The sequence below is a fragment of the Perca fluviatilis genome, chromosome 7, assembly GCF_010015445.1.
Source record: "Perca fluviatilis chromosome 7, GENO_Pfluv_1.0, whole genome shotgun sequence".
Classification (NCBI taxonomy): Eukaryota; Metazoa; Chordata; class Actinopteri; order Perciformes; family Percidae; genus Perca; species Perca fluviatilis.
In genome coordinates, this window is record NC_053118.1 from 17,709,819 (window position 1) to 17,737,310 (window position 27,492).

The window sequence follows — 27,492 nt, forward strand, 5'->3', positions numbered from 1 at the left end:
GGAATTAGCAGGGCATTACTTTAGCTGTCATCACCTCATAAAGATCTGGTAAGAGGAGGAGAAACCTGACTCGCCACCTCTTTCTCTCTTCCCCCCCTCTCTCCCCACCAACCTGCTCGTCCTCAGAGCTGCATCCTCCTGCCTGTGTGAACCGGATCATTTGAATACAAAGCAGAGAAACAAAGACATCCTTAAAATAGAGATGCTGTGGCTTTCAAAGAAGCACACTGCAGAGACACAGCCAGAAAACAGAGAGAGATAGAAAGAGACAGCGAGATGAGCAGGCTTATGGCAAGAAAGTGAGACACTGTATCGATGTAGGATAGGTGGCTGGATACATTGATTTCCTGTTAGTTCTTGCCCGGTTACGTACGGCTGACTTGTCATCCAATACAGGTTGAAGCGCTGTCTCTGAACATGCCCTTAGCCAGGCTTCACTGGCTTTTCTGTATGGATACACACACACTGGCTCATTATGTTACCTCAGAGAATGTTTCCCCACTGAGGATATTTACTGTAAGAGCTTTCTGTCATGCCAGGTTACAGGTACAACATTTTCTCACCGAAGAACTGCAGATTGGGTGTCAAGCAGTTGCATGATAAAGCAAATCACTTCAATTATCAGTACTGATTGGGTACTACCTGTTTAAACCTGCTGTAAAACAAGCAATATACAGTAATTGACAGCTGGAACCACATGCCTATTATAGTAATTTAATATTACGCTAACCTGAAATGACCTCATTTTACCACAATCTTATAGAGGCATTTATGAGCTGCTTACCATCCAGGATTATCTTCTCTTAAAAGAAACTTTAAAAAAGGGGATGGGATTTCAATAGTTTCCATGCTTTGAATTGACTGCCTCTGTGGTCAGCGTGGTCCAGTTCACCCTGCTCCAGATGATTCAGCTGTGCACCTCTTTTATGTTTCTCTTTCAAAAGCCAACACAATTCTCCAAATTGGAGAAAGAATTGGAGAGGACTTTGACAGGAATGTGACGTATACATATATGAAAAGTATTATTATTACTTTCCATTTTAACCACAAACCTTTCAAACACACTGCACAGTTGTACAGCTTGCGGTTTAATGGGAGTAACTCTATTTCTATACAGTATCATGTAGTCATGTGTTCAAACTGATATATTGCTTTGCTGATTTGCCCGCCAACTGAGGATAACTGAATCCACACTGATGTTCGCCAAAGTAATAATATTTTGAGGTCGGAGCACAATTTTATTTCAAGCCATTAAAAAAATAAATATGTGGACGCGAATAAAACAAAAAAGTGTTTCATGTTTCTTGATTTCCTCCAGGTTAAAATTCCTCTATATTCCCTTCACAATAAACAGTCTTGTCTCTGAAACACTGACTTTACGTTCACACTGTAAGTGATAATCAACAAGTCACTAGAAGTTGATTCATTTCCTAGAGAGCTGGAGTGAAGTGAAAGCTGGATGACATGCATGTTTAACAAGCTTGTCAGCTGACATTTTGTGGTCAGCAGCTGTAGATTCAGACAGGTTCAGTTAGGCAGTTTCTCCTGACAGGCACAATCAAAGTTTCCATGACGAAAACAGTTGAATCCAAATAAATGATTGAAACTTATTTAACTCTTTTTCATTAAATGTGTAATTATTAAGAGTTAATTAGTGGCTTTAATCATGCTATTTTAACTTAAATATGATGAAGCCTTATAAAAAGGAATAAACATTAAACAGTATGATTTCCCTTTTTAAAGTCATTACATTGATGGAATTTTCAAATTCCATGAGTAAAGAGATGAATAAATCAAACAGCTACAGCTACTTCAGCAAAGCCTAAAGCTGACAGACTAACAGCATAACTTTCTGGAAGAATAGAAATGTGTTTATAGTACATTTAAATAGCAGATGAGACAATCATAAGCCTTAACCCACAAAACTTAAACAAATGGCAAGATGTGCCCTCCAGTGAGAGTGGAAATCTAATCTAAAGACAAATCTAATCTGGGGACGGCAAGTAGGATAACTTTCATCGTTGAAGCAGTCTGACTACAAATTGAACAAATTTCAAACAGTGCATACCATCAAAGTTAACCGGCATCTGAACAAATGCAACAAAGTGAAGGAGGTACAGTGAAGAGTGAGCTTACCAGCTGAAGTGTATCAGGACTGTTTCAGATTCAGTGAGAACCCTCCTGGGTTTTACACACAAATGCACACGCTACCAAATACACAAACTGTCACAAACACAACAAAATCACATTAGGCAGGTCTTGGCAGACCTGGTATTGTCAGCCCACAGTGTTCACTCTGCTCATTGTTGTTTTGGCAAGACTCAACAGGCATTTGGTTGGAAGAGATGCCATTTCACTTGGCTGTAAGAAGGATGATTGACAGGTCTGGCCTTCCCTCAGACATCAACATAAGTCTCAGTTTGAGGTTCAGTTGGTGTCGTTGGTTTCTATAATATAATATGGATGATATGAGAAAAACGCTACAAACTTGCTAGCGTTGAGTCGCTACAACAGAAAGTATGTTACTAGATCAATGCTAAATAAAGTCAATGAATGTTACGAGTAGCAATATTTAGTGACCAAGAAGTATAATGAGTTACTGAAGTATTATTATTTCCATACAGCCTCCAAGAGGCTGTAATCATGTAAAGCAGTTCTTTAAGCTAAACGCTAATGTCAGCATGCTAACATGCGCACAGTGTAAAATGCTAACATGGTAATATTTAGCGGGTAATATTGACCATGTTCCCCATCTTAGTTTAGCCTGTTAGCATGTTAACATTTGCTAATTAGAAGTAAATACAAAGTCCAGCTATTGGTAATAAACCAAAGTATTGGACAAATTGAAGTTTTGACCTGAACGAGGCGCTAGATGAAAAGTCATCCGCAGCAAATTTTAGGGCAATTCATCCCATACAGTAGTTGTCAAGATAGTTCACTCAAAATTAAACATGTCAACCTCATGGTGGCACTAGATGAAAAGTCAAGGGATCACTAAAGTCAGTAGGTTTTATCATTTTGGAACAAGTCTCAAAATATCATGGCAATCCACCCAATAGATATATTTTAGTATGGCCTTAAGTCGTGGACCAACTGAAAGAACCACGTTGCCATCCACAGAGCCAGCCCGCTAGCATGAAATTACTGACATTAGATAGAGGATAGAAATAAATACACATAATAAATATCACCCTCAGACTAAAGGCCTAGTCTAGAGGGATAACATTTTTGAAAATCTTTATAAAGACTTGTTTGATGACACAGACTAGAGTAGTAAAGACTTGGCAGAATACAACGAAACACAATGTTCACCATGAAAAACTGCACTGAGGATAATCTGATAACACTGTAGTTACACAGAAAAGCAATAAACAGTGCATTACACAGCTTGATGGAATGAAACACTGATACTCTCTGCAAAGCAAACTACATCTTCTGAGTTATTGCAGCTGCACTTGAGCAACAAAAGAAGTGTGAAAATGTCACCCTCTTCCCAATCCTTCCAGCCACTCCAAAGCCATCGAGTGTGCCATCCAACCTATGACTTGTGTATCTGTAATGCTGATAACAACATGACCAATCATGCAAGCCAAAACACACAACCATGACCAATGAAAGAAAGACTGTTGTAGGCTTAGCAACAGGGACAGCTCGTTCTCACATGACCGGAGACACCATCCATCTCACAGGCGGACAAAGAAACATTATGCTTTTACGCTGATAAAAAAAACTCCCAGGGATTTTAGCTCAAGAAGTTAACTCAAAATTTACAATCTTGTTACACCGCTTGTCATAAATACAATTTTGAAATTGTGTAATCGCACAGAGCATATTTCTTTTCTTTTTTACACCTGCAACAATGTATGTGTGTCTCATCTCTTTTCGCTCAGCGACAAATTGATTTCTCCACTCTACACCCTCCACTCCCCCTCCTCTCTCTCCAAAACTCTCACTAGGGTTTCTCCTGAGCTCTCTCTTCTGTGTAATTTAGGCACTCCCACAGTAATGGACACCCTACTCAGGGGCAGAGAGTGGGAACCCAGCCCCGCTGCTCCAGCTACTGTGCTCTCAAAGACTCCTGATCAGCTTATCAGATAGCTACATACACACTACTCCAGCTTTAGTAGTGAGACGAAGAAAGAGAAAGGGAGTCCTGGAGAACAAGGAAGAAGAGGAGTCGAGGGAGCTGAACCTCAGCTGGTCACATGCTTTCAAGCCGTGCAGCTCCTGGTCTCCTTGTGGGCGCGGGTGTCAGAGTGAAATATGTCGTTCACCCTGGGGCCAGAGATGCACCAGAAGCACCAGGTGCCCAACCTCCTTCTCCCTCCCCCTAGCTTCTTCACTGGCCCGGCAAGCTGTCAATCAGATGACTTCGGGGCAAGACAGGGTCTCTAAGAGGGCGAGCGCAGTGCCATTAAGCATATTACAGTTGCAGAGTGTTGATGAAAAGTCAAAGTCTGCAGTGACTAAGCTGGGGTTGCTCCCTAGAACTGTGCTGACGGTGCAAAGCAGGGAAGAAAGGGGAGGAGGTGGGGGACTACCTGGGTGCAAACACTGGGACTGCTGACTGTTTGAGGTTGTTGAGGACGAGGATTACATAATAGAAATCACTGTAACATCGCCAACGTAGGAAGAGCTTCCTACAGCATTCTCTGTCCTTTTCCTCAAAACATATGCCACCAAGCATTTCAAAGTCAAAGCTTTTGTCTAAGTTATGGCTGTAAATCCTTATTCATATAAAATGTATAATATCCAATTAATTTAACTTTACTGTTATGTGCCTCCTGTCCAGTATGTGCCAGAATATGCTGCAGATCCAAGATAAGAGGGTACAGTATAGAAAATGGATTGATGGATATGCGGGACTTTAATGTGTTAGCCTCAACTATTTGCCTTCATTTCGCTTTTTTCCTCAGCTTCCCCCACAAGCCATCCCTCCTTGCTCCCCCCGAAAAGTGTTGAGAACCTTGGCTTTAGCATCCAGCAGCAGAGGATACACATGTAGCCCTGTGACGAGCGGCACTCGTTTTTTTTCCACATCTGTTTATTTTCACAATTACCCCGGTGCGAATCTGTGTCCGTAGCTCTGTGTGACAGACCATCTACAATATCAAACAAACCGTTTTCCAAGCCTTCCATTCACAAGTTCCTTTAACAGAGCGATTCATGCTGAGCAGCACCATCACCTGACCATTAGTCTTCATCTGTTAATCCACCGTGATAGAGTGACAAATGTGACACGGGATTACTTCACTGAGGCTGCAGTGCATTGTGGAGCTTGATCCTGCCTGAGGTGATTCACCTGCTGTCATGCCTTTAATTTGACTATGAGGCTGATGGATGAACTCTGTCTCATCAAGGATTATTAGGGTTTTGAGACAGACATCTAAATAAGCAAATACAGGTTAATCTTAGACTAACATTAAGATCAGTAGTACAGTAGACTGCGGTTGCTCAGCTGGACCTATGCTTAGCGATTTCGCTGCATTTTGAGATCTCAGCAATTACACGAGTGGGTATAATGTTATCATAAATTATAGAATCAATGACCAGAGCTACAAAAATGAAACAAAGTTGTAACAAATTGCAGTTTTCTGTTTACTAATAATCATATGTACTTAATATATTTTTGCTGACTGTTTTTGAATGCTATGCAGTTTAAAATGTTTGGATCTATTATACAGCTGGTTTCTGTTCACCTCTGACCAAAATACCAAAATGAATTACCAAGTTTAAAATGAATGCAGACTTGATATTCACAACGATGAATGACACAACTCAAGCATGTTTCAACACTCTGCTAACATATCATATTGTAAATGCTGAGAATAGTTACCAATATTAACATTTCTAAAACAGAGCAGCATGCTTAGCAGAATGGTTAGTTGTAATGTAAAGTATAAGTGATTTGTAGTAAATGAGCTAAACATGGAAAAAGTACTGAAACAATCCTTTAATTGAGCCTCTGTTTATTTGTATCTGCCGGGACAGTACAGTATGTTCACTTGATGCGACATACAGTAGAGCCAATAGGGCTGCAACAACGATTATTTTTAGTGTTGATTAATCTGACGATGATTCGTTTGGTCTATGAAATGTCAAAAACGTAACATAACATGTCTGACCAAAAGTCCTATTATTTATATGGCAAAGAGAAGCAACAAATCCTGCCATTTGAGAAGCTTGAAACAGGGAATATGTAGCATCCCTTTTGCTTGAAAAAAGACTTAAACAATCCCAATGAATTTTCAAAATACTAATTATTTGTCTGTCGATTGACTGATTGATTAATCGACTAATTGTTTCAGCTCTAGACTCAAGTTACTCACAGACTAATTTGATTCAAAAGATCACAAGAATAAGCCTTTGGCATTGGCTGACTGCATTATATTCCCTGTCTTTACTCTCTTCCTGTCACTGTTGCTGTCTCGATAAGAAAATGTATTATCAAATGGGGAAACCCCCACATGTTTGCTGAATTTAATTAGCCATGTGCCATGTTTCTCAGAATCATTCCCCAATCCCCAGTAGTATTTAGCCATAGAACCAGTGTGCTTTGCAAAGTTTAGGCCTACACTTTCTTTTTCTGATTGGTTTCACAAAATCAAACTGCTTTTTCCCCCATCTTATACAGGATAATAGCCGGCTATAAAAGACCCTTCCACCACTTTGGCACAGTACAAATGTACCGTAGTGTAGAGAGATAGGTTTGGCAGTGCTAGACTAGAATATGACAGGCAATCTGATTTTATTGAAGTACAGTGGTAGCCTGTGTTCTGTCTAGACCAAGCTAGGAAAGTTGTCTGTAGGAATGCTCATGCAAATATTGTCCTTCAATTAGGTGAAACAGACGCCCTCGCTTAGGTGCTGCAATATGGAAGCATCAGCAAAAACCTCGTACACATAAACAGTCACAGAATATACATAGACATGCAGAGACATACCTACACAGTGTACACAAACACGTCTTGTGTAAATACACTTTTTTTTGCAGTGTGACATCAAATGGAAGACAACTGCGAAACCTGTACCCTTTTAAAGTTAGTTTTAACCTCAAACAGGATGTCAGCACAGCATCAGTAGCTTCGCAAAACCTCAACAAAAATGAAAAATCTTACCCCATTGCAACACACACAATCCAAAATCTGTAGAGTTGTGTGCCCTTTAATGGGGTGAGGAGAAAATGACCTTCCCAAGTGATGGCAGTGGACCACAATGCTGCATAATTAACACCATCTAAAATCAGGTGTTCTTTATATGACCTTACCTGACAATTTCAGCGCACAGTTTGCCTACAGGGACTATGTGGTAAATAACAAATGCACATGCGTGTGTGCCACTGCACAGCACACATACAGGCCAACTTGTTTCATATATTTCATATGTTAGATTATGGATCTTGGCATAGAGTATCAAAAGGAGCATGCCTCAGAGCTCCCTGCAAGCCAACACATCTCATTGCATGAAGGCACGCCAGGTACGAGAGCGTTCCTCAAGGCTGAACATGGCACAACGCAGACTGACAGCACTGTGAGAGAGACAAAACACATCTGGATTCTACTGAAGGCTGTTCCATAGATTTCACAGAGCTTTATAAAGAGTGCTGCTAAAGGAGGGGGTCCAGGGGTTAGTTCAACCGCTCTGCTTCAGTGACAGTGACATGGCCAGGGAGGATTGTGCTGGAGCATCGCCTGCTGCCTTGATTTGCTCGGCAGATCCGCAGCTGAGTTGGAAGGATTTTCCTCCCAAAGACCTCCCCCTCCTCCCTTACAGAGCAGAAATCCCCTCCAATCCTCACTCGCACTTACTGCAGGGACGCTGTACACACTGAGACAAAGGACTCCAGAGGAGGAGGAAAGGAGAGAAAAAGTAACAACAGAGGAGGAGAGCGAATGTAAAGAGAGGAGAGGAAAAGAAACAAGAGGAGAAGAGAGGAGAGAAAAGGACAGCAGGGGAAAAGAAATGAGAGGAGAGAAGCAGAAGAAACGAGAAGAGAAACAAGAGCAGAAGAGAGGAGAGAAAAGGAGAGGACTGGAAAAGAAACAAGAAGAAAGGAGACAGACAAAAGGATATAGGAGAGGAAAAGGAACTAGAGGAGAGGAGAGGAGAGGAGAGGAGAGGAGGAGGAGAGGAGAGGAGAGGAGAGGAGAGGAGAGGAGAGGAGAGGACTCTAAAGAGGTAAAATAAAAAATGAAGCCAGTATAGGACATAAAGAAAAGTTTACTTTACTGTCTCTCTTCTTCTCCTTCATCCTCTCAGACACACACATATATACACTCACCTAAAGGATTATTAGGAACACCCTACTAATACCGTGTTTCACCCCCTTTCGCCTTCAGAACTGCCTTAATTCTTCGTGGCATTGATTCAACAAGGTGCTGGAAGCATTCTCTAGAAATGTTGGCCCATATTGATAGGATAGCATCTTACAGTTGATGGAGATTTATGGGATGTACATCCAGGGCACGAAGCTCCCTTTCCACCACATCCCAAAGATGTTCTATTGGGTTGAGATCTGGTGACTGTGGGGGCCATTTTAGTACAGTGGACTCATTGTCATGTTCAAGGAACCAATTTGAAATGATTCAAGCTTTGTGACATGGTGCATTATCCTGCTGGAAGTAGCCATCAGAGGATGGGTACATGGTGGTCATAAAGGGATGGACATGGTCAGAAACAATGCTCAGGTAGGCTGTGGCATTTAAACGATGCCCAATTGGAACTAAGGGGCCTAAAGTGTGCCAAGAAAACATCCCCCACACGATTACAGCACCACCACCAGCCTGCCCAGTGGTAACAAGGCATAACGGATCCATGTTCTCTTTCTGTGTACGCCAAATTCTGACTATACCATCTGAATGTCTCAACAGAAATCGAGACTCATCAGACCAGGCAACATTTTTCCAGTCTTCAACTGTCCAATTTTGGGGAGCTCGTGCAAATTGTAGCCTTATTTTCCTATTTTTAGTGGAGATGAGTGGTACCCGGTGGGGTCTTCTGCTGGTGTAGCCCATCCACCTCTAGGTTGTTTGTGTTGTGGCTTCACAAATGCTTTGCTGCATACCTCGGTTGTAACAAGTGGTTATTTGAGTCAAAGTTGATCTTCTATCAGCTGGAATCAGTCGGCCCATTCTCCTCTGACCTCTAGCATCAACAAGGCATTTTCGCCCAGAGGACTGCCGAAAACTGGATGTTTTTCCTTTTACAGACTATTCTTTGTAATCCCTAGAAATGGTTGTGCGTGAAAATCCCAGTAATTGAGCAGAATGGGAAATACTCAGACCAGCCCGTCAGGCACCAACAACCATGCCATGCTCAAAGTTGCTTAGATCACCTTTCTTTCCCATTCTGACATTCAGTTTGGATTTCAGGATATTGTCTAGACCTGGACGAAACCCATAAATGCATTGAAGCAGCTGCCATGTGATTGGTTGATTAGATAATTGCATTAACGAGAAATCTTACAGGTGTTCCTAATAATCCTTTAGGTGAGTGTATATATATATTATATCAATATGGCATCTGATAAGCAACAGCAGCCAAAGAGAAACACATTTTGAAGGAAGTGAAGCAGAGATTAACCACAAATTATCTTTGGAGGTGTAAGTGCTTCTCATAGTGAGACCCAATTGGGGTAAAAAAAAAAGGGGAGAAAAGTGGGAAAAAAAAAAAAAAAAAAAAAGAGTTTATTAAAAAAAAAAAAAAAGGGTTTTAAAAAAAGACACCGCGGGGGGGGTGTGGGGTGGGGGGGGGGGGGGGGGGGGGGGGGGGGGGCCATGGGTATCATGGGACCCAGAGAGAGATTTGGAAGAGGCTGAGATATCTAGTTGTGAAATATGATTCCTCGCCTGCATCAACGATCAATGCGCACACTGGGGCATGCATCTATAGCTAATCCGTCAAGGCAACACAGAACCCTTACTAGAGAGCTACATGCATGACCTCCTGAGGGCGAGGTTTAATTTCTTCATTCAAATATAAATATCCAGTAATTGAGAAGCTACTACGTGTGTTATCACTTCTCCGGGCAGTCCCAAGCAGTCCCAAGAGGCTTGTGTAACGCTTGGGCCCTCCAAAGCGTTACACAAGCCTTACCAATGAGATCCTGGCCGAGGCCTTCACAGACATACCTGTAGTAAGCAGCGCAGAAGCTTACAATCACTATTGCACAACACTGGCCACTGTGGAAAGTGAACACCTGCACAAAAATGCCCTCAATGTTGATACAAGAAGAAAACTGATTAGGCCTATAAGATATACAGAAGAGAACAATAGAAAATGCAAATCTAGTCAGAGTGACACATTATGGCCAAGTAAAAAGTTGAAGTGATGTAATAAACGTGTGGCCTATTTTGAGGGCAGGATTACCCCTTGACATTCCAGTTTGCTACCAACTGTGCCAAAGTAGCTAATGATTAACTCTTATGAAGAGGAGTGTTTGAATGAGAAACCTCTCTGCTGTGCGTCCTCTCCCTGTCAAAACCTGTGCCGCCTGTACATCACCGTCCACATATATCATTACATGACCTGGGCCAGGCAGGCACACAAACACACCTATACAGTCCAGACTATTGCTCTCTGGCAAACACAAGGAAATTCTATCTGCATTTAAAGGGGCAGCCAACACAATGACCTGGGCAAGAGGTTGAGTCGAGGCCAGACACTGACAGACATCTGCACCACCGAACACACACACACACACACACACACACACACACACACACACACACACACACACACACTGACCAAATGACAAAAAAGCAAAACCACTGATTACAGGGACCACAGGACTAAAAAACATCTATTCAGAATACATTAAAATGCAACTGATTGCATGCAATAAAAATATTAGGCTAGTAGGGCATTTGTGAAGTTGCCAGACTGGCACTCCTGGCCTCCATTTTGCATTGTGTGTGTGTGTGTGTGTGTGTGTGTGTGTGTGTGTGTGTGTGTGTGTGTGTGTGTGTGTGTGTGTGTGTGTGTGTGCATGTGTTTGTACAAGTGTGTATCTAAAAGTCTTGTTCCTGGTTCACTCCGGTCTCCCAGCACTACAGTGGGTCTATTCTTCTTGGGTGCTTCAGAGAACAGAATTAATGACCATCAGCAGGGACGTGAAAAGGTTGTGTCCACCAGCCACCAGGATTTTACAACCTTCACTCGGTGTGTGTGTGTGTGTGTGTGTGTGTGTGTCTGTGTGTGTTTATTTTTTCTTGTAGGAGACTGATAATGCCATCTTTCTTGCATGCTCACGCAGAGAAAACAAAACTTTAAACATGCTTACACATGCCATTTAATACTTTGTGTAATCTGTAGGGTTGGGTATCGTTTGGTTTTTTCCCGATACTGGTGCTAAAACAATACTTTTAAAACGGTGCCGGTGCCGGTGCCGGTGCCTGAACCGAAATACATTTAATAATATATTTATAATGTATATAATATAAAATATAAAAAAGGAGCACAAAACGACAGTTGCCGACATTAAAGAATGGATTGTTTATTGCTAAGGCCATATGGTCAAAATTAAATGATTGATTAATAATGTAATAACAATAACTTACAATGACTTATTTCACCAGTAAATTGCTGGTAAACGACAAAAACAAGTACCAGATGGGAAAAAGGTATTTTACAATAACTTTGAATGCCCCACAAGTCTGGCGAGTTTCAAGTAAACGCACCGTCTGTGATGTTTTTCCAACAACAGCAGCTGCAGTGCGGACTGTTACGTCCCGGTGTTGGAATCCTCTACAGGGAAATACAGTCACACTTTACACCGCTTAACATAAACTGTCAGCATTTTAACCATTGTGTTTAATCCAGCTACTAGCTAATGGTAACGTAGCGTCCCGTGCAGCGTTGCTTCTGAAAAAACATAAAGTCAGGCCATAAACGGTACTAATGAGACCGAAAATTCGGTCTCGTTAGTACCGTTTATGGCGTTTCGGTACCCAACCCTAGTAATCTGTCAAGCCAATAGTCATGCGTGAAGCAGAACAGTCTGCAAACTGACACACTTGTTCACTTTTTCTTCAGGGTCACACTATCCGTGTAACACCTAAGAATTTCACATCAAGGGTTCAGACTAAACTGTCACTTTTACTTGTGAAAAAAAAAATACTATAGATCATTGCCTGATCCTTTGCTCCAGTGTGGCCGTGGTTATCAGACTTTGTTATCTGCATGAGGTGTGTCTGAAGGTCTGAGCGGGAACTCCACGCGTCCGCCTCGCTGCCGATGGCATCTCATGCATTTAGATCAACACGTCGCCACCTGCATGGCTGACTCAGTGTGAGAGATGGAGAAGTGGAGTGGGTATGCAACGTGAGTGAAAGTAGGGATTCTGTATGAGGTGTTGAGTGCTTCTGTGTTAATTGGCAGAAAACTGCCTTTTTCCATGTAGTGTGTTGCTTGTGCCAGGAAGAGACACACACACACAAACCTGCCTGACTAACTTACTGAGGTCTTCACTAATCAGTGTTAGTGCTGAGAGAGATGTTTGGCTTTTATTGAACCTGAACAATCTCATTGCACATCTACAGCTATACGATTCTGAATACCAGAGCTTTTTGTAATGAATTGGCACTGCTAAGTATGAACACAGGTTGTACAGCTATACAGATACTCACATTCACTTCCAGCTTCAAAAAGTAGTAATTATTCTTTACAAGCCACCTTCTAAGATTTCAGCCAAGTTACAATGGTATAAAAACATCAAAGTAGCGCTGACTAGCTTTCATCCCCGTCCATATTTAAACCATAAATGGCAGTAATCCCCAAAGCCCAGATTCTTTTCAATGAATAAAATGCTTCACAATGTCAAACAATCTTGGAAATGTGCAAGGAAATGGAGCAACGCTCTCCTTGGGTGCCTGCTGAGCTAGCACCTTTCTTCAGCAAGCACCACAAGTGATCTTGATACAAGCCATAGTGGAGTACTGTAAGGCTACCACTTTGTGCTGATTCAATAAGAAATAATTGCATATTGGCCTCTCTCCACTCATCTACCTTCACCACCATGGTCTGACACTTTACTGTATTTCTGTGCTGTTACAGTAGAGAGCCAGAGCTCGGGGAAGGACACTGCAGCATTGCTGCTATTGTTATTGTTTACCATCCACATTCCTTTGGACTGGATGTGGAGTTGCATTGAGGAGATATTGAACCTCCACTGATATAAAACTGCATTTCTCAGCAGCACCCGGCTTTAGGGCAGACATCTGCGTAATGACTGTGGTCTTGATCTGCAGAAAGCATCACTCTTCAAGTGCTATACTTTCCTCACTTCCTGTCAAACTGGCATTAGAGACACAAAAAGTTAAATGACTTTGCTTCATGACAAACTTCTTAGTTTCCTGATTTCTTCACCTGATGTAATATCTACAGTATATGTGATATGTAATATATGTTATATCAATATACTCACAGTCATGCTTAGGGACTCAAGCTACTGACAGTTAAGAGCAGTTGATAATTAGATAGATGGATCGACAGATAAATAGATAGATAGATAGATAGATAGATAGATAGATAGATAGATAGATAGATAGATAGATAGATAGATAGATAGATAGATGAAAGGTTAAAACTACTGCTAAATACTCAATGTGACTTCCATACTCTGTTGGGCATGTAGCTACAGCAGATGGGGAATGGGTTGTGAGGACACTTTTAGCATAATAAACATGTCAGACAATACTCACACAGTCACTCATTGTGCCTGGATGCAAAAGTCATACTGCAATATTATTGCCATTATACGTAACTATGACTGTAAAGGTGAACACTGTGTGGGAAGTCTGACTATAAAAAGTCAAAATAAGAGAGGGACTTAACGTTGGTTAACTTCACACATCTATCATATTACAGCTGAGTACAAAAGCATGATGTCATCCCTTCAAAAATTGGCAAATGTAGGTCTATAGCCCATTACAAATAAAGTAGGCCTACAAAGTTTAAAGGCCTGATTCGGGAATCTGTGTGACAGTCCGCACTGTTGCTCTCCTCAACCGGTATATGCTATTAAGGACAAACGGGTTGAATGAAGGTATGATGCATACGCTGTCAGCTGTGTGCGCAGCGCCTCCGCCGCTACTTCACACACACACACACACACACACACACACACACACACACACACACACACACACACACACACACACACACACACACACACACACACACACACACACACACACACACACTAGTTTAGAGTCTCCAAAATCCCTCTGAACTGACTGCTGCTGCTGTGGTCCGCTGCATGCATAACACATTACGAGGCAACTCAACTTCATGACACACTCTTACTGTAAAACAAGGGTAAGATCCTCCGCGCAACTTCACGCCATATCACTCCTCAACTTGACAACCGCAGCAACACAACGGAAACTAAGCAATAAACAGGCAATAATATTACGGTTAATATTTACCAGCTTGCTACAGTACGGGCGCTGCAGCCATTTATCCCGTAGCGAAAGGGCCAGAAGTCTGCATTTCCTGGAATGCGATGCTGGATAGAGCTGCTCTCCGTGCCCGTGTTTCTGGGAAGGGAGAGCCGGATGGGCTCGGGGTGCTTCCCACTGTTGTGTCAGACCGGACAGCGATGCCACATTCAGCTGATCGCCACAGCAAAACAACATCTCGCCCTACGCAAAACACACTCGGCGGCTCCGCACCACCCCGCACGGCAGATCCGATGGGCGCCGCCCCCCTCTCAGCCTCCACCAGTGGGCTGGCACGTCGAGCCCGCTGCGTGAATAATCATTAGGTGGCAGAGGCAGCCATTGGTTGAAAGGAGCCGTTTCCTGGTTACTGCTATTCATTCTAACCATAGACTTTAACAGTCTATGATTCTAACTAACCAGGCAACCTCATGCTCTGAGCTGGTTTACTTCAGATTTCTTTCTGATTCTGCAGCAATATTTCATCCCCACCGACTCATACTGCCACATAAACGATCCTGCTACACCACAATAATGAATAGCCTACCTAAAGAGATGCTGACATTGCATCACACACAAGAGATAGGCTATTTAATGGAGGTCAGGATCTGGGGCCACAAATCAATGAACTGCTCCTGGATGACTGTGTGAACCGTTGAAGGGTCACAGGTGGTGTTTTGCAAACAGCTGAGTGAACTTCCTTCTGATCTGATGACTCTTTTAGTGACTGACCTGATCTCTTCATACCTGAGGGACAGAAGAGTCGGGGAGTGATGCCAGTCAGATCCAGTAAAGGCCACAGAGAGAAGCAGTCCTGGTAAATGTGCTGCATGCATTGGTATCCTTGAGATCAAATGGTGCTCTAAAGGCCAGTGGACATCAGAGCTGAAAGGTGGTGGGGATTGGCATCCGATCACTGTCACGGTGCACAGGTAATAAATAATAATTAGAAATAAAAGTCATAGAAGGACAATAGTGATATGTTTCATGATGTCTAGTGGAGGGGGAATTGTTGTAGAATACAGTTATTGTACAGTTAGCCCCACTCTTTTCTGTCTCATATTTTCAGAGCTGTCTACATCCAGCACGCTAACTCTTTGTTCCCGGTGTTGAGAGCAGCTCCGCAGCAAAGAGGAAAGGGAAGGAAAGTAGAGGAAAGGTGGGAGGGAGGGAAGGTGGGGAGAGGTGTCTAAAAAAGAGGAGAGGAGAACAAAGAAAGACAGTAGAGGGAAGTGAGAGACAGAGCAGGAGACGATCGGAGGGAGTGCAGGGACTTGCTGTGGTGTGAGTTCTCCGTACTGCTACAATATGACTCTGACAGGCTTATGTAACCAGACTGGCCTGGCATTTGGCTCACAGCAGACGCCGGCTGCACTGACTGTTATATAACTGCATTAGCTGCTCCTCTGAGCTGAGGGGGAGCATGCGCACAGGAGAGCCCTACACACACTTAAACACACTCAGACTTTCCAGCTTAGTGACTGCATTGCACTGTGGCCAGAGTAAGAGAATGGAAGCGATCGAACAAAATGAGAGTAAAACGCTGAAAGTGCAACAATTTATTAGAAACAAGCAGATCTATTAGTTCCCACATTTTGCTTGCTGGAGAAAAACTACACAATGAGTGTGACGGGCATCAGCATCTTCACTTCCCTTCATCCAGCAACAGGTTTCCCATCCTGATAAGCCTAATCGGGGTTTAATGTTGGGTAAATGTTTCCAGTGCACATGCAGTATGCCAGCAGGGCTCAAACTCAATTAGCTCCCCTGCATGCAGCACATCATTTAATGGGCATGGATCCCACTCTTAAAACCCAATTACACCTTAGACAGGCATTTCCAGTCATTCTGTCAAAGAGGTGGTCAGGGATGCACACTCACAAAACAATGCTTATCCAAATCAACATCAGGAACCAAGCTAAAACAGTGCAATTATCTGTGTGTTTCACCGTAGAAAGTGACCTTCTTTTTAACAAGTGAATGCAAAATGCAGCTTAAAGCTGACATTTGCAGACTAATGTGGGAAAAGGGAAGCAAAGATTAAGGTCAGGGATGACACTGCAAGCGATAGCCATTGTTTCAGTCAATCTGCAATTAAAAATCCCAGGATGTCTAACCAAGTATGGCTGCAGAGCTACACTAAGTGGTTCATAATCAGCACATTACAGCCTCTGATCTCTTATTACAGAGACAAATTGCATCTGATGATAACAGAGGAAATGAAGGTGGGATTTATGACACTGGAGCCAATGGCCAAAGACAGAGAGCGTCTTAAATCTGTCCTAGGAGGAAAAAAACGAGTTCACATTTGTACACCTGATGATAACAGGGGAAATAAAAGTGAGGTTTATGACACTTAGCTAATTTGTTCTCAGATGCTGTTGGCTGTGTTCAGAGGCTGTTAAATTTCAGATGGAACTAATGGAAGAGTATAGTGCAAAGAGTTCTTTAGTCTTGTGAAACTCTGTCTGGTGCTTCTATAAATGCTTCAATCACTGACAGAGAAATGAAAAAGCAAGAGGTGAGTTTACAAGAGTGAGGGCAGTTCTTTAAAGAGTAAAGCGTGATTGTGTTATGATTGGCCAGAGCAATAAAAACTAAAACAATTAAGATCAACACGCCAGAGATTTGGTCTGTTTCTGTTAGAGGAGGGACATCATCGGTTTACAACAGTGTCTGTGCATTTGACGATGATGATCGCGCAAGACTCGACAGACCTGTTCGTCTGACCCATGAGGTGAAGCCATGTGTCAGGCCAGTGTGCAGTGCACTGCTACAAAGAGATGCACGCCAGAACTTCCACTCTGCAAAATATTCATGCAACGTGCAGTGTTCCAGCTTCAGGACAAGTCCAGTGCAGGAACTCTGAGACGGACAGCGAGCTTACACAAAAAAATTTACTACTTTCAGCGCTGAAACAAGAGTGTTTTCATGACGTTTGTTGCTTTAGTTTTTGCACATTTGCGCCAATGCTTTTTTTTTTTTTCTCAATCTCCAGCCAAATTGCAAATACAATTCTTTAGTTGTCGGGAGAGTCTTCGTTTCCTCCACTACATGCAAAGGAAATGAGAATTCATTCTCGCAACTTAACTGTGACACAATCCATTAACTCAGGATTGTCAGGATAGGCTGAGCGAGGGGGGTGGCGCTGTGGGAGGGTGGAAGTCGACAGGAGGTAGTGTGTCCTGAACAGTTCCAGAAAGTGCCAACTGGTGTGAGTGACTGTAGCAGCCAAAACCAACAGGCCTTGTCTGCCAGCCAGGCGAGAAGGAAATAACACAGCAGAGGCTGCAAGCAATGGCACACACTCCTCTGTCTCTGTACCAGAACAAGGGTCACGTCAGACACATTTACTGATGCAATTTACAGTAAGGCAAGAGGGGCAAAAATCTGGTCAGAGTTATAATTATTTAATGGATACACATATATTTAAATTTGGACCTCTGTCACAGGAAGCTAACTGGCAGAGAAAACACTCCGTTAAGGGGCAAGAAATTAAAGGCTGGTGTGTGTGTGTCTGTGTGTGTGTGTGTGAGAGTTAAGGAGTGAGAGAGAATCCATCAGACATAAAGTATGTGCAGAAGCACAGGGTATGATTTGCTTGTTCTGAAATGTCATTTAGACATGATGCTTCACCCAGAGTACAGAACATGATGTGATGTGTCTGTCAGCCCCTCCTTTGTACCCAGCTCTGATACACACTATCGGCACCCTGGTGACACATTAGAGATAGGGAGATGTTACGTAACATCCATGGGGCACCTGAATCCCCCTAAATGTTCATGTTTGTATCATGTTTATTACCTTACCAGGTATTATTGGACCAAAGTAAATCAAAGGTAATCAAGTGTGTTTATCAAATATTTTCTCCATCTATAAAGCGTACTGATGAGGATAATTTTACTTATGTATCTGACATTTTTCATGGGGCACAAATGCAAGGCTTCTATTGAGGCTCCATCAAGACAAAGAGTGAGTTATAGCATTTCCATCTTTATTAAAAAGTGTGTATACATTAATTACAATATTAATTCATGTCATAGGCCTATGCCTTATTTGCATGTAATTACTGACTCAGCACAATGCAAGGCAAGGCGTAATAAGCATACGTCAGCATTAGTGTTAATTTTTTTTTAAACGAAGACTACAAAAAGGCACTTAATAGTGTTTCAAAATATTACATGTTATGACCTGTTCTGCCTAAATAATACAGTAGTGCGATAATGGTGAAATGAACAAACATTTGACATGTTTGAAGAAAATTAATTTAAAAAAATAAAAAGATTCACAACACTTTAAAAAACTCCATTCATAATACTCATATGCCGCCAGAGAAACTCATGCGTGGGAACTGAAATGTTTGAAAAGGAAATAACAGCCAAACGATAACTGTTCCAGGATTGTACCAACAATTTTTCACAAGTACAAAACATACTAGACTTATTTTAAGTTATTCCATTCCTATTGAAATTGAGGTAACTACTGCATAATGCATAAAATGATTGTACAACCATCACAACCATCAACATACTATGAAATCAATACCATTAAACAGCAATTGATCATTTCTGAAATGCAGTTATTGTTTCTTACACTGTAACAATTGAAAAATTCCTTTTTCCCCCCCTCAACTCAATAACACGCTCTCCAACATTCTGGAAATAATGGCATTTGTGATATTGAAGGGTTCACGCCATCACCTCCTGAAGCGTACCACTGCACATCGCATGATGCTGACTGCTATTGATCAATACATGTCTCCCTGCTGCAAACAGACTGCTATACAGGTACAGGCCAGGTACAGCTTGTGGCTGTACAAGGCCAACAGTCAGACATGGAAAGTAGCACCAGAGACAAATTACTCTATGTTGGAGTAGAAGAGGAAGAGCTGCGATTAGACTTTTGGTCTATTAAAACTCTCTGGCATAAGGAGTAATGATGTGGAATTTGCATACAGCCCTGCAGCAAAAGGGAAGCCCTGTTATGATCTGTAGGGCGTGTCATATTAGTCTTATCTAACTCTCACACTCAACTCACTCTGGGGCTCAGAAGGAGGGTTCCCCTCGTTGCCCCCAGCACTTAAAGAGACCAGCTAATCAGGGATTCCAGACCTGGGCAATCAGAGAAGTCAGATCTCACAGGCCCTTAAAAGGGAATCAGTTTCTGAAATGTCTGAGGTATTGAGAAAGTGCCTTGTTGTTGATTCTTTGTGATAGGTCAGACTGCATGTGGAAGGTAGGACGCTGCCAAAGAAGGTGAGTCATTGGCAAAGAAAATAACTTCAAATATCTGTAGTGACTGCCACACTAAATAATCGTACTGAGAGAAGTAAAACAACACATCACAATAACAGCAGAGGCAATTACTTGAAAGAGGAATACAAAAAAAAATGTCCTTTATAACATCCTTACAGTTCTTCATAGCATAGCATCCTTCACACTGCCTAATACACTGGGCAAGAAAACAAAACAACCAAATACAGCTAGAAGACAAGGCGTACTCAGTTGAAATCCCTGTCAGGGAAGATGAGAGGGGCGATGAGGGTCCAGAGGTAGAGCCCCAGGCCCAGCCAGCTGGAGCTCATCTTCACCCACACAGCTGGCATACTGCTCTGCATGGCCTGGGTAGTAGTGTCTGGCCTGAGAAAGGGCACACAGGGAAAAGTACAAGTTAGTCAAATCAACTCAACGTAACACGAGTACTGACAAAAACAGCACTGTAGGGGAGCAGCGATTACATTTTTTTTTCTTTTCCTAAACGGAGCTGATTGAGAAAGTGGCATTCAAACTGTGTTAAAGGAAGGGCTAACTTTCAAGTGAAGTAATGTGCCCTCTGGTGGACGTACTGGAGGCCTACAATGCCTGTGCAACAACTGCTGAAAGCTACAGATTTCAGAACATTTGGGCATCTCAGAAGCATCAAACAGATGTGTGTTTGTCTCAAAATTGATAATTTTGTCATTGACATATTGGAAGAATTGTGTGTTTAAATATATATGCACTTTTTTCCTTGTAAAAACAATGTGTAGACTAATACAAAAGTAATCCCTCTCAATCGTCACTTGTGACCCACTAGAAGTGTGTGGCGATGTTTGTATCTGCAGAGACTCTGCCCTCTGCCTGTATTTTCTCTTTTGTTTATTTTAGTGAGTGCGGGACGTTAGTCGGCGTCAACAAAGAGCCTTAGGGCCCATGTGAGCTTGTAACGCCCAGCGTAATAACAGTTTGCAGGCTGTGCAGCGCAACATTTCCAACCGCCGCATGGCCCATTGCATCTCATATCGATGCACAAGTCTAGCTGACACAGACAGGAAAACAGACAGGATGAAGCTCTGCATTCCCTCATAATCCAACAATGCGGCACCTTCCCGCGGATGTGTTTATTTGTGCTTTAGAACATAACCGCCGTGCAACAATCCGAAATGCTCGTTTTATTCCTCCGATTCACTGCTTTGTACAGCGCTCCCTGAGTGGCCAACTTTGAACCCTACATATATACTCATATCACTACTTATTCTACCTTTAAATGCTGTCAGTTTGGTAATAAAAAGGCTTATTTGCATTTGTTTCTGTGTGACACACTGTATCTACCCATATGTTTATATTTCATATTTTCACAGGAAAACTTCTTTAAGCAAATTCAACCGCAATCTTATCTGTTCATCACCAGTGATCCTCCAGTTACAAGACCACAAAACTTTTTTCACAGCAGACATTTAAAAAAAAGCAAATTTTGTCAACGATGGAACATTTCAATTAAGTGTCCTGATAAGCATGCACATTACCAGGACCCTGGAACCAGCTGAACTAAGTGGAATGCAGTCATTTTTTCATATTATTATACATAGCTGTGCACATAAGGTCTGCTGTAAAAAGAGCTAGTCTCTAACCTTTAAGTCTCTTGCATTACATGTTTAACTCTGTAGGCGAGAGAGACTTACTGGTACCAGTTGGTGAGAGTCATCATGATGTACAGAGAGGCCAGACAGAGGTGGAAGTGGAAAAAGGAGTAGCTGTAAGAGACTTTCTCCTCCTCATTGTCCACGGCTCTGCGTATGCCGCCCTCTCCCACCACACCCTCTCCACCTGAACCTCCGCCCTCCTCTGTCTGCATCAGCTTGTTTACCTGGGTGTTACTGGACGAACGGATACTAGAGAAGAGACAGAGAGAGAGACAGTTTTACAAAAATATAAATAATACAAAACTGAACATAAAACTGAATTTGGGATGGTTTTAAACCCACCTGGCATAGAGAGTGCAGAAGAGGAAAATTATCAAACCAACAATGCCCTGAGCGTCCCACCACTGCACCTGTCCTGGGGCACCGTCAGCAGATGGTTCAGTAGTGGTGACGTTTGACACTAGACTCAACAGGCTGGGGTTACACTTGCGATCTAAGACATCGGAGCAAACACACATTAGACAAGACGATTGATTAGTTTGATGAAATACAAACTACCCAAAGCCTTTTTTCCCCCCCTATACCATGACATATCAACTTGTGCAGCTAGAACATACTACAGCACTGTGGAGATTCTGGCAATGCGAGACTACAACATAATTGAACCGCAAAAGAGATAGTTCTCCAGAACGACACATATTATGAGCATTTTTTAAAAGAAAGGTTGAATTAAATTATATGTGGGTTGTCGAGATGCATTTTGGAAATGGATCTCAAATGCCTACGTATGCTTAAAACTAACCCTACAGTTACCGAAAGCTTGCCAGTTGTTGCCGTTCACTTGGGAAAGGCAGATCACAAGACATGAGACAGGGAAGGTGTGCTAACTATTAGGAAAAAGCAGCTCTTTGTTCTTATAGCATGCCAGGGAAACTCACCAGTATGATCAAAATGCTGCAGCAGATAATCAGCAGATTTGTGTATTAAAAACAAACAAACGAGTATAATCACAACTGAGCATGTAACAAAAAGCTACCGAAAAGAGTTGCAACTGTATTTCAAGAGGAGACTCACTTGGATTGTTGGTCATTGCAGACCAAGTGACATACATGGTGTAGAGGGAGATGAGTGAAGCCTGGAGCAAACCAGAGTGTGGCTGAGCTTCCTATAACAAACAGGACAAACATACCCTAAATGTGTTTTCAAATGTATCTGCATTAGTATGGATGGACATGGCTTTAGACTGGTCCACACGGTACCTGTATCTTGGGCAAGATCGAGACAACAGAGATGATGATGCACAAGATAAGGTTGAGGCTGATGAAGACCTTGTGCTCTGTGCAGTCGTCAGGCTGTGTGTAGTAAACGTAGAAAAGCACCACAGCGGTGATAGCCAGAGCGTAGTGGAGGACGGTGAAAGACAGCAGGCCTGGAAATTACATGGACATACGTACATTTACACAAATGGATTAAAACAACAATATAATATAAAAGTGTGCTACTGACTTAGACAGCAGAGCAGATCTCTCTTATCTATTCAAATATTATGTCAAGTGTATAATTTATCATTTGACAAACATATAGAATATCATGGCAAGAAACACCTCTTTTAAGTGAATGCTGTACCTGCAAACCAGCATTTGTTGTCACCATTTTCAGCATTTTCTACCCACACCTTGTTCCAGGAATGGGCAAAGTCGATGAGAAGAATAAGTTGGATTAGGATGAAGATGAAGGATCCCACTACTCCGAAATAAAACCACACTGTGAATTGGAAAGGAAACACAGCTGATACAGCTTCCTAGATATTTCTTCTACTGTATGCCTGAGCTACTGATAAATCACAAAGTCAGTGTCTGCTCCAGAAAGAGATACAATTTACTGTTTATAGTAATTCAACAGGTCATGTAAGTACCAGTATGAAAGGTTCCATCAGGGATGAAGAAAGCACCCACTGTTATCCCAATCAGGATCAGAAATTTAAAGAACCAGAACCTGAAAATCCACAAACTCGCCATCAGTACAGCAGACAGACATAAGTAGCACATCCCAACATCCCTCAACACATGTATTCCATAGAAACCCAATAAAGCACTTACCCATTTTGAATAGCTGCACGTGGGTCTTTGCTGCTACGGACATGAATCATGATGGCGAAGAACAGAAAGAAGAAGCAAGTCATGGCGAAGCACATGCGATACACAGACTTGTAGCCCACAATGACATCACAATTAACCTGGTTTTCATAACCAGGTATAGCACTTCCTCCTTGGCAAAATCCGGGGATCTGCAAAACAGCAGAAGGTCAGAAGACGTGTAATTAAGCTTATCCAGAAAGTATTTACTAGAGAGAATATCAATACTTCATCTGAAGTAACAGCATGTAGCGACACATTTTAATGCAATACAACCCTGAACGCTGTCAAGCAATCACATTAAAAGGAACAGTGATCTTACTTTACGGAGGTGTGTCTCCATCCCAGGAAGGATCATGATGACCGACACCAATGTCCCTAGCAGCAAAAAGAAGGAGAAAACCAGCCGTGTGATGGTGGAGTTATTGGAGGAGGGACAGCAGCCACACAGAAGGCATGGTGCTGAGCCACACAGACAGGAGGCCTGTAATAGAGGATGACAAAGGAGTGGGAGGAAATCAGGAGTTAAAGCTTTGGGCAGGATCACTTTTCAAAATCAGATATAAGTCAAATGAATGTAGGCAACTGCTTTTGGCAGAATACCAAGTTTTGTTACATTAGAGGAAATACTGGGCTGGTAAAACACACACACACACACACACACACACACACACACACACACACACACACACACACATCTGACTTAGCTAGCTAGCTATCTAGCTAGCTAGTATCCCAGTTTGTCAAGAAAATCTAGCTGGGGCGTAACTGCCCCTTGGTTTTTGTGATGTCCACAGTTAGCTAGCTAGTCCAAAAATACTCTTTATTTCACTTAAACATATTGACAGTGACTTAGCTAGCTAGCTAGCCTATTTAAGTTTTTAAGTGTTGTATCGGCCAGACCAGGAGCTGTTGTCCTAGAAGAGAACTGGCCATAGCATATGACCTAGTTACATTTGTAGGTGTCAATACCTCGGTCTCTAGCTAGCTAGCTAGCAAACTAACCTATCTTGGTTAAATGTTAACTTTAGTGAAAATGGCCTGTTCTCAGCGGTTCTGACACTTCCTCGATCCCCCAATGGCTGTGTTCATTCGCTACGTTATCTTGCTAAGCTAGCTAAGTTCCTTGAAATTTGAAGCGTTATGTTATATACTGTCTATGGTTATGTCTAGTACAGCTAGCTAGCTAACAGTTAGTATTTGACGTAAAGTCATTAACGTTAATAAGCGCGGACAGTGGTAGACTGTCACGTACTAGCTAGCTAGTGCTTAACGTAACGTTAATTCCTTGGCTAACGTTAGGACAACGAGAGTGAGATAACGCCTTCCGTTAGTATCTAAGATAATATAGCTACGTATTGAAATTAGATACTTACACAGCTGGCTAAAGAGCACAATGCCAGACAAGCCCCCATCTTCACATTAAAATGTTGAAATAATTGGTGGTGTACGGTAGCCTTTTGCTTATACACCAAAACAAACAGTTGGGAGTTGTTCCTTCTTCTCGTTCTTCTTTTCGGCAGCTTGCATACTTACTGTTGCACAATACTGCCATCTTCTGGAGTTAGTTAGCTAGCTCCTATGGTGTCCAGCATGCCAGCTTTCCCTCCTCTTCAGTCCTGTTCTTATTAGAAGGTTGAACAAGCACCTTGTGTCTTGTCCACTTCCACCACACTCCAGTATGTTCTTTACTTCTGCTCCTGTTATCCCAAATCTTTCTCATTTTGGAAATGTGCAACGTTCTACAGTTTCTGCTACCTTACAATGATCACAAAAACCAGGTGGATGCTTCCCCATAATGTGATGTGTGCTGTTTAGGTTACTGCCTGTCCAATTCTCACTCTCCTTGTTACTTGCTCTTTGTTTTGTTCATCTACTTCTTAACATAGCCTACCTATTCCTTTTTGGATTGAGTGTAAATGTCTCCCTTTTGTTGTGTTAGTCCAATGATTTTGCTACTGCTGATTTACCTTTCTCCGCACGCGTTTCCCTCTTTTGATAATTTAATATTGAATTATTTTTTTGACTGCCTATTTTGCCAACCTGTATGCTCTCTCATTTTTAACGATACCTGAATGCGCTGGGACCCAAATGAACATTATATTCCCCCTGTCTAACTATTCTCAAATTTGTAAAGACGTCATAAAAAAGATCCTGATGACCTCTAGCTAACAGTACCTGACTTTTTGCTTGCAAAGGCCGACACAGAATCACTAAGCTGCTACGTTTCTGCAAATAACCTGTTTACTCCATTCTATTGCCATCAACATAGCAAACAACTCAATTGTACATTCAAGAAATCAGATGTTCTTTTGCTAAATCCCACTTTAAAGCTAGTCACAGCAACTATACCTGTTGCTTCTGTTAGTGGGTCTTTTGATCCATCCGTACAAATGTGAACACAGTCTTTATACTTATTGTCACTATAATATTCTTATTCTTGTGTGTAAATGCAAGTAATTCCTGCTTTTCAAAATAAAAGTATTCACGATTACCTCAAATTACAAGCTTTATAAAGACCTAGTATGCTGGGCCCTCCAAGAGATGTGAGGAGGATGAAAACTAAAATGATGCTACACTTTTAGGAATGATTAAACATCCTTGTGTTATTAATGTGTTAAACATTGTTGTATGTCTTGTGCCACTGTTTATTTCTGCCAATCCAAAATAGTACTGTGTCTGCAGAGCCCAGCGGATAACAGGACAGAAAAGGTGGGGACTTTGAAACCTACCCTCTGTCCTCTTGCTCAGCATCTCAGAACCTGAGTGTTTTTGGATAGCAAGAAAGAGTCTGTCAGGTGCGGACAGAAGCTTCTTCAAAGACCCTGCTGTTCGTATTGCACCAGCACAGCAGGGATTTCAACAGTGATTGGGTTATTAATAGACCCTTTAATATCTAATCTGGAACAAGAAATATGTCAGTGCCAGACACTCAATTCATTATCTAGCAAGTTGGTTTTGTCTCCACAGTCCACACTACACTTTTCTTATTATTCAGACACAGCTGAGTGGTTCTTGAAAAGAAAAGTATATCAAAACTTTTCACTTTACTGCACCCAAAGTACTAATACGTAAGAGTATTTTTTTGTCCTGCCAGCTCAAGTAGTATGACTTAAAAGACAAATGTATGTTGCTGACACTTTTGCCTTCCACATTATGTGGATTACAGACATACAGTGTGCATTTTAAAATTGTGCAATGTTGATTCCTCTATCCAACACGAGTTTGCATCATTCAGCCACCATTTTAATTTACCTCCATTCAATTTAATGAGCTCCTTAAACTACATTTTACATTTCAACAGATTAATCAACAGTCAATAATAATTTTACAGTACAATTTAAATACGGTGCTTAGTGTAGGCCTGACAAACAAGCCATAGCCTACTGTAAATGTTTAGAACATTTACACCTACAACCTTTTCACTACTAGGCCTGCACAGGAGAAGCAACAGACACTGAGCAAGTATAAACAGGGAACATTTTGGGACACTTTGGTCTCTGTGTGATTTAATGTAGCCTGCCCCAACATGCTACCTTGTAACCTATAGACTGTTAATATTAAAGTCTGTGCTTGTAACACACTGGCTAACTATTAGCTGCCTTGGGAAAGTTTCCCCTTGCTGAAGCTCCAGGAAGTAGGTTAAGGTAAGCCAATCAGAGGCAGAGTAGGACGGGACATTTCTTCGCCATCCTAGGAAAGGCAAGTTCTCCATCCAGCTAGAATCCATCAGAATCCATGCCATATACAGATTACAGAAAATGATTAAACAAATAAATTGTAACTGTTGCCATAACTACACATTAGCCTACACTACGATAAAGTCGATGTAACCTCTTTCCTGCCTACAGTCCAGCACATTACATGCAACGAGGGACGTTGCCTGCCAGACCGACCCACCGAGACATGCTGGTACACAATTGTCTTTGCAGACTCTTAGGCCTCACTACAGAACTACAGGTTTGTAGCCTGACATATTGCCATCATTTTTGATAAAGTTTAACTTGAGCAGTTAGCC

The 27,492-nt window shown here is 42.0% G+C and overlaps 2 protein-coding genes across 4 annotated transcripts in view; both read right to left on the reverse strand.

The window, feature by feature from the left end:
- LOC120561602 (transcription factor HIVEP3) overlaps positions 1–14,673 on the reverse strand; it is a 40,029-nt gene extending 25,356 nt beyond the window's left edge. For all 3 annotated transcript variants that reach the window (XM_039804749.1, XM_039804745.1, XM_039804746.1), the window contains exon 1: positions 14,427–14,673. The gene's annotated coding sequence lies outside the window, so the exon portion shown is untranslated. The remainder of the gene's footprint in view (positions 1–14,426) is intronic.
- Positions 14,674–18,411: 3,738 nt separating this feature from the next.
- serinc2l (serine incorporator 2, like) lies at positions 18,412–25,007 on the reverse strand. The gene is made up of 10 exons (XM_039804750.1): positions 24,851–25,007; positions 23,797–23,958; positions 23,439–23,626; positions 23,255–23,334; positions 22,966–23,103; positions 22,599–22,768; positions 22,414–22,504; positions 21,682–21,832; positions 21,379–21,588; positions 18,412–20,077 (listed from the first exon to the last, which is right to left on the reverse strand). Exons 1-10 carry the CDS (start codon positions 24,887–24,889, stop codon positions 19,939–19,941), a joined length of 1,368 nt encoding a protein of 455 aa, XP_039660684.1. The 5' UTR covers positions 24,890–25,007; the 3' UTR covers positions 18,412–19,938.
- Between the last annotated feature and the right edge of the window lie 2,485 nt (positions 25,008–27,492).

What these genes read in the sequence shown, in the direction of transcription:
- serinc2l (XM_039804750.1), bottom strand. Translation starts at nt 24,889, where the DNA reads ATGGGGGCTTGTCTGGCATTGTGCTCTTTAGCCAGCTGT. An exon ending in TGTGCTCTTTAGCCAGCTGT is followed by an intron (nt 23,959 to 24,850) that starts GTAAGTATCTAA and finishes CCTCTATTACAG; the next exon opens with GCCTCCTGTCTGTGTGGCTC. An exon ending in TGCAATGACCAACAATCCAA is followed by an intron (nt 21,833 to 22,413) that starts GTGAGTCTCCTC and finishes CCGATGTCTTAG; the next exon opens with ATCGCAAGTGTAACCCCAGC.